The sequence below is a fragment of the Aplysia californica genome, unplaced genomic scaffold, assembly GCF_000002075.1.
Source record: "Aplysia californica isolate F4 #8 unplaced genomic scaffold, AplCal3.0 scaffold00761, whole genome shotgun sequence".
Lineage (NCBI taxonomy): Eukaryota > Metazoa > Mollusca > Gastropoda > Aplysiida > Aplysiidae > Aplysia > Aplysia californica.
This window is the reverse complement of record NW_004798031.1, coordinates 163,424-170,923: the sequence shown is the minus strand read 5'-3', so window position 1 is coordinate 170,923 and position 7,500 is coordinate 163,424. Positions and strand designations below refer to the sequence as shown.

The window sequence follows — 7,500 nt, the reverse complement described above, 5'->3', positions numbered from 1 at the left end:
ACAGAGGGCGTTTTGATGGTTGCTTCTCCCAAACTTTTATATTGTAATTGTCATTAGACTCTCATTTTTAAGAGGGTCCTGATTACACCACCGATTCGCTTTTCTTCTTGGAGTACATTAAAAACCAACAATTTGTAGCAGGTTTTTGTTCAACGATGTCTAACTGCCTAACAGATATGATGCCATCATTTTTTGAGGTAGAAATTCCCAGGGAGGATTTGGTGTGCCCTTGGCTTTCCATCGGTAGGACAATACGTAGATTATTACATCGATTGCGTTTTACCCGGCTCACTCAAGTAGAGAGGCTAGGGTGGGTCCTCTGGAGTTGTTTGCTCCTTCTTTCCCATCAAACGTCTATTCTGTCCTCCTTATTTCCCAATAAGGTCATATAAGTGCCAAATATTATACTTTAATTAGAGGTATTACAAGAGAATAAGGTACATAAAAAAGAAGGGGGAGAAATCAGAACGATAGATGTTTGATAGAAAATACCCGATAGGGGTATGAAACATTAACGTTACAATGTCACTATAATATAAAGTCTCTAATCACTGCATGTAGCAGTTTGGTACGATTTCTATTTAGTAGTTGTGACTTCCTCTTGTTAAAACAACAAAATTTTGATTGCGTCGGTAGCCTCGTGGTTAGGCTACCGGACCCGTAATCGTGAGACTGCGGGTTCGGTGGGTTCGTGCCCCCCGGCTCCTTCCGCGTTGTGTCATTGGGAAAGGCACTTTACACGAATATCCCACTTGGCTCAGTCCTTTCGGAGATAGACGTTAGACTCGGAGGTCCCGCCTCTTAAACAACCTAATAATAGTGTTGATGAAGCATTAACACTATACCATATGGTTGAGGGGAGGGGGGGAGGGGGGGGGTTCACATTAAAATTTTGACCAAAGAGTCTAGTGCCATTCCCACTCATTCACAGTTGTTGTTATTTTTTGCACAGAAAAAAAATAACCAAAGTGTTTGGTGCCATTCCCACTCATTCATAGTTTGTTTGTTGTTGTCGTTCCATTTTTTACAACAAAATATTGACCAAAATGTATGGTGCCTTACCCCACTCATCTCATTCACAGTTGGTCGTACACAAGAGGCCCTTCTCATTTTACTGCGATGATAAGGCGAAGTCTGCAGCGAACTGCCGGAATAAGTCTACCTGCTCCATATATCCCATAATTGTCAAACAGGACGAGATCGGAAGTGTCTGGGATTCCATAGCAACGTTGGGGCCTCAAGGCAAGCCCAAAGTGAGTGATTGGCGCGCGTTGCCCCTTCTTTCGTGATATCAAAAATATTATTATTCTATTGTCTTGATCTCTTCTCTTTCGTTTCTTGAGTCTGTTACTCTCTTCGGTGGATGCACGGGTGTGGTTTGCTCTTTCTTTCATGTTATGTGACATATTGTTATTCTTTCGTCTTGATCTCTCCTCTTTCTTTTTTATTTCGTGTTTTTGTTGCTCTCACGACCATATTTAGAACTTAGTAGGAAAAGTCGAGGTTCAGTTTGTCTTATACACTGGTCAACGGAGATTTTGCTTCTTCGCTACCTCAAAATTACGAGGCTCTATCCGCTAATTACCTAGGGTTTTTTTTATACATTTGGCGTTTAAAAAAAATTGAATTTCACATCGTATCAAGCTTTTTCAAAATCAGTTCTTTGAATACCTCGATAAGGAATCCGAAGAATCTTACAATTCTGATAGAGCAGATAGAACATCACTCAAAACGGCCAAAAATGTCACTGTCAGATAGAACTTTGTAATTCTGAGGTAGCGACTGGGCAACTGTTATATTAACTTCCTGGTTTCTCGAATCTGAAGATCGTTTTTGTCTATCACGTTGGGTTTGGGTTTTTTTTTAATGTATCGACCAATCATGTTATCGTTATATTACTATTAATATTGTTATGAAATACAGTTTGTGTTATAGTTATAGAATTTATGTTTTTAAAAAAAAGAAAAGAAAAAGAAAAATAGAACAAAAAAGTAAAGTTGTTACCGTATCCGATCTGGACATTGGGGATTGCCTTGTTAGAGAGACAACTTCCTGGGCCCTCGGCATATTGTGGCAGGGTGGCCAGTTTCTTTCCACGCCGCTTTTTCTGCGTCCCCAACTTGAAGTGAGGTATTCATTACTGCTGGGTGGGAGGGAGGGAGCGAAAAAAATCCGTGTCCGAACGGAGGTTCGAACACAATATATGTACTCCTAAAAAAACGCACTAGAAGCTGACCTGTACTCAAATATGTCGGATGTACATGTATAAGTAGTGATTACGAGAAACAATAAACAATTCCATATGAGCTGCATGGCCTGCTGTTCCTAAATATTGAAGTGGTTTATATCAGCGACAGAAAATGAGTTGCGTGAGCAGACTGTCACAGCGATTGTTATTTTCGCATAATGAAATTTGTTTGTTGGCTTCTCAAAATATACAATGTGTTTTAGTGCGGTCCAAAGGGGTGGCGCAACTTATCCTCAAATTATATCTTTAACGGGTGAATCAATGTCACCCATACTTTGAACAACAGTTCGTATCAGTTTGTCTTGACTTAATCATGTTTTTCCACAAAAATTGAGGTTAAATTTTTTTAAGCGTTTCTTCAAAAATGTATATGAAATACTGCACATCTCCGTCACACTATTACAAAAAAGAAATAAAAACAGAACAAAAAATGCTGGTCAAATATTGCATACCCAGACTACTCGATGACCAGCGCCCCAGTGGCGCAGAGAACCCTATACCAGTGCTACCTGCAGGCCTGTTTATTGAAAGCAGTAGTACTTAAAATGAACGTTTCAATAGTGAGATACGTAGATGATACAGTCCTGTTGGTAAACACGAGTGAAGATCTTTCTGAACTTTTGAAAGTAGTAAAAGAGAACAGCAGCAAGGCAGACCTCGACATGAATGTCAAGAAAACAAAAACAATTGTCATATCAAAATCTATTGGAAAAACAACAGACATAACCCTAGAATGGAGGAGAATCGAATAAGTACACCAATTCAAATATTTTTTAGCAACAATTAGTGTAGGAGAGGAACGACAAAAATACAGGAAGAAAGAAAAAAATTGCAAACGAAACAAAAAGCATTGGGATGTACATATAATCAGGTCACTTTCAACATATCAAAAATGTACATTCACGCAATAATGCAAAATGCTATTTTTAGCTCATGATGTCATCGGGGTCAACTTCATTTTTTTAAAATGTCTTTTAGAACATAGGCATGTTGCACCTCGGCAAAAATGCTGTTTGGATAATATGTAATATTGAAAAAGCTTGGAGGCAGTTAATAGGAACACAAACACACCAAATGGAATTTCATAACAGTAGATCGTGCACGTTCATCATGTCCGGTACTGTATTTCATGAGTATCAAACCCATCAGGAAACTCCAGGTGACTGATATCATCTTCATCAGTAAGGGATTGGGCAATTTGTGCAGGTCAAACCTTTGCAACCTCCAAGGAAAATGGAGCATCCCAGTCCGTGGCGACGACACTTGCAATTTGTGGACTTGCAATCTGTTCTACAGCTGCACTTAACCACCTTCAACAGAGAATGTGGGGCAGGTGGCATATCTGTCGTGCACGGCTCTAAGTGATTATCGCGCAGCTGCCAACCCCATTGTGTCATGAATATTACCTGCACTTGAAGATACACCCGAAGACTGTGGTACTTGGCTGCAGTACTGGTTGACGGCAAGCATTGGATTTGAACGGATGTGGCACATGATGCAACGCTCACAGAGAACCTCTTGTAACGCAGTTGGTCAAGGGTGTCTGCAGCAGTGCCATTGTAGAGACTGACTAAAGCTCTTTCTCCAGCATCACTAATGTCTTCCTGAGTCTTTCCTGCTGTGCAAAAAATGAGAGCTTGCTTTCGAAAATGAGCATCTATCAATTTTCTCATTGGAACCATTTTTCCCAGCCCAAAAAGTCTCAAAGTTGAATCACAGCCATTGACACCATGAATGAAGGGAAGAAAATGACACGTTTCTTCGCCAAGTTTCTCCTTCAGGTCCGGGATGTTTAAACTTTTGTGAGTGTTGCCTGCTTTTCTGTCTTATCTGAAGATAATAGGCCTGCTACTGAGCTGTGCATGGTGACAAAGGAGCACAAGCAACTCTGTATTTTCTCCAATGACAGCTACAGGGTGGGTTGCTGAATACTCCACAGCAGTTTTTACTACGAGTGGGTCGGAGTCTCCAGCAGCGTGAAGACAGTGGCAACCAAGAGCCATCAGAGTGCGACTAGGGACGTGAACGAACTCATGTTTGTTCCTTGGATTTGAAAGGAAGTGTTCCTTGCTTGAGGTCAATGCCATTTCTTTGGTGAAGACAACAGCTGGTCCGACCACACTTGCTGAACGCCTGAAGTGAGCGGCATCTTTAACTGATGGGCCCGACTCATACCCATCAAACACCACAATGGGCTTAGAATATTTTCCAAAATTGAGTCAATAGTGCCGTAAAACACCTACTCAATCAATCATTAGAATATTTCCTGTTAACATATTCAGCATACCTATTACAAAGTACGGAAATGGGCTTTTTCTTCCTCCAGGGGATTTTGTGAAGAAGTGAAGCCCCGTCCAATATGGTCACCATGTCCATATACTCATCTTTCGATGGTGGATCATCTTTGAAGAGGTCTCTGATTGAATCAGCCAGCTTGGATTTGTGTGCTTCTCTCATCAATCCTGATGGTTCAAAGAGAGATGGTGGAGGAGTCGTCAGTTCATACTTCAACACAGATGGGAGGTCATAATCGTCAGCGTATGCTGCTGTAATCATCCGCTGAAAGAGAAGTTGAGCCTTGACTTGTATGTTTTCACCCTCCATTTTGGCAGTGATTTTGGTGTCCATGCTAACAACTTGATCTTTTCTTTTAAAGGTGGAGTCTTCACAGGTTTTCCCTCCATGGTCTGCAAAATAGCCTTGCCAACATCTTTTGCAGTGTCGGCATTAACTGTGGAATGAGCTGTCACCCCTGTGCATATATTCCGTAATGTCTGATCACTGGCAAAGGGGTTGCGATCTTTTAAGAAACTTAGGAGCAGTCTCATATCTATCATCTCTCGTTTGTCTGGCATCACTGACTTGTGACAATATGTTGTTGACTTGTATTTAATTCTGTACCAGTAACTCGTTGCATTCCACTGCATATTATATCAGCACAAGCTGGCATGGACATGAGCCAGTGTGTTCTCTGTGTATCTCCCATGCCTCTACCACGTGTCAGTCCTCCAGCAGACTTTGGGTTTCTCATTAAAACTAGCTCAATCACGAGATCAGTTCTCAGTCCAGCCCAGAAGCGATCACTTCGACACAGAACATGAAAGCCACACGTGAAGGCATTGAAAACTGATGGTTGCTGTTCTTCAAGCTGTCTAATCTTCTGAAGGTAGATATAGACCGACTTGGTACTGTGAGTGCCCGTCAGAAGCAAGGAAGGGGAGCATGTCTTGCAAGGATTGTAAACGTGACCACCAGCCTCCTGTACGTTCGACTTCAAGGAAGCGTTTCAAGATGTCAATCATTTCCTGTACTGAAGCCAGATACAAAAAATAAAACAGAAAAAAAAACTCTCCCCCCCCCCAAAAAAAAAAAACAGAAAAAAATACAGCTAAATTTTTTAAAACAAAAAAGACAGATAAAAGTTTTTTTGTTTTTTTTAAAGAAAAAAATACAGCTAAAAAAAGTAGACACACAGGTTTGAACCCTGGTAAAAAAGTTTTACACCTAGATCTAGTCAGAGAGGTCTGATACCTTTACCACTCGGCTAGAACGTCACACGTCATCAATACTCATGTTAACATTATATACAGTAGGCCTACATATTATGCACTTGATAAAATTGAGCGTTCTTTCATTCAACTTCTGTTAGCATACACACAGAGTGTGTTTGTTTGTTTTGTTTAGTCTACTCGGTAGAAGAGCTCTGATGCAACAATTATAGACCATAGATAAAGTAATTAACTTATTTGTAACAGTTTCCTTTAACATTTCTTCCAAAACAGAGTTGTTTGACATGGTGCGGCCATCGCGATCATTCCGCGGACGATGTGTGCACCGTGCAAATCGAGCCTCCACGAGAGGACACGGAGTTCGCGTTTTCACTGAAAATTAAAAAATTTCCCATTCGTACATAATAAATGTACCTTTTGAGTATGTTAGATACGATGATTTACTCTATCAACTGCATTTCATTGTGTTTCTTTTGCTTTTATTTCCTTGCGATTTCTTATATCTGCCAGACTAAATCACAGACGATGGCAGAAGTGAAGAAAATAGAAATAAACGTAAGAACACCAAATGCAAAAACAAGATGCAGCTCAATGTAATGCACAAACTATTTACATCCTGACACGTCCTATGGTCCTGATCTCTCCTCCTTCTTTTTCTTCTTTTTTTTCTTGTTTGTTTGTTTGTTTGTTTTGTTTGCTACTCTCTTGTAACGCCTCTATTATTCGGAACTTATGACCTTAGTGTGTTGCATGAGCCATAAAATTCCTACTAAAGCGAAACTAAAATCATTTCCAATCCAATCAGTTGATCGCAGAAGTCAGTAAGAGAATAACATTCTCTCGCACTGGACGAAGAAACATCACTCTCCACGTTGAAAGCTTCACGTGTCAGGACGCAGGAGTTTATGGTTGCACATTTGGTTCCAATAGAGACGCAGGAGGCATCTACTTTATGAAAAACACCATCATGATAGGTGCTTTCTCTGTTGATTTTTGATGGTGTGGAAGTACTTTTTCTGTTGATACGCGATTGGGTGAAAGAGTATTTTTGTCTGTTGATACTTGTTCCGTCTTGGTTGATACGAGAGTACTTTTTCTTTTAGTGGTGTGAAAGAGTACTTTTTTCTGGTGAAAGTGTGTGTAAAAGTACTTTCTGTGGTTGATGCGTGATGGTGTAAAAGAGTTCTATTTTCTGGTGAAGGTGTAAGATGGTACTTTTTCTGTTTAATGCGCGATGGTATGAAAGAGTACTTTTCTGTTGATGCGTGGTGGTATGAAAGAGTACTTTTTCTATTGATGCGTGGTGGTATGCACTAGTATCTTTTCCATTGATTTTTCTGTTGATGCATGGTGGTGTGATTGAGGCATGTCTAAGAGCTGCCTTCTACGGAGTGTGGCGGGGGGATGATTTGTTTGTTTTTTGTGTGTTTGTGTGCGTGTGTGCGTTTATGTGTGTGTCTTTGTGCTTGTGTGTCAGTGTATGTGTCTGTCTGTGTGACTGTTTCTATGTCTGTGTTAGTGCTGTGTATGTGAGCGTGTATGCGTCTAGGCCTGAGTGTGTGCTCGTGTGTGTGTGTGGTTGTGTCTGTGTTTGTTTGTTTGTGTTTATGCGTGTTAGTGTGTACGTGTATTTGTGTGTGTTTATGAGTGTTAAAGTTCGTTCAAGCACAGTAGAATTGTAAATGGGCTGATTCATGTCACGCTCATAACTGTGCCTGATCTGCAACAGGGAACTGCTGCTTT

General features: G+C 40.6%; 1 protein-coding gene across 2 annotated transcripts in view; it reads left to right on the top strand.

Annotated features, from left to right (window-relative positions):
• The window catches only part of LOC101853734, a gene marked incomplete at its 3' end in the record, with an annotated part of 29,116 nt that overhangs the window by 2,634 nt on the left and 18,982 nt on the right, over positions 1–7,500 (top strand). For both annotated transcript variants that reach the window (XM_005109272.2, XM_005109271.2), the window contains 2 exon segments: positions 1,083–1,253; positions 6,563–6,731. In XM_005109272.2, the coding sequence (XP_005109329.1) occupies positions 1,083–1,253; positions 6,563–6,731 (340 nt within the window).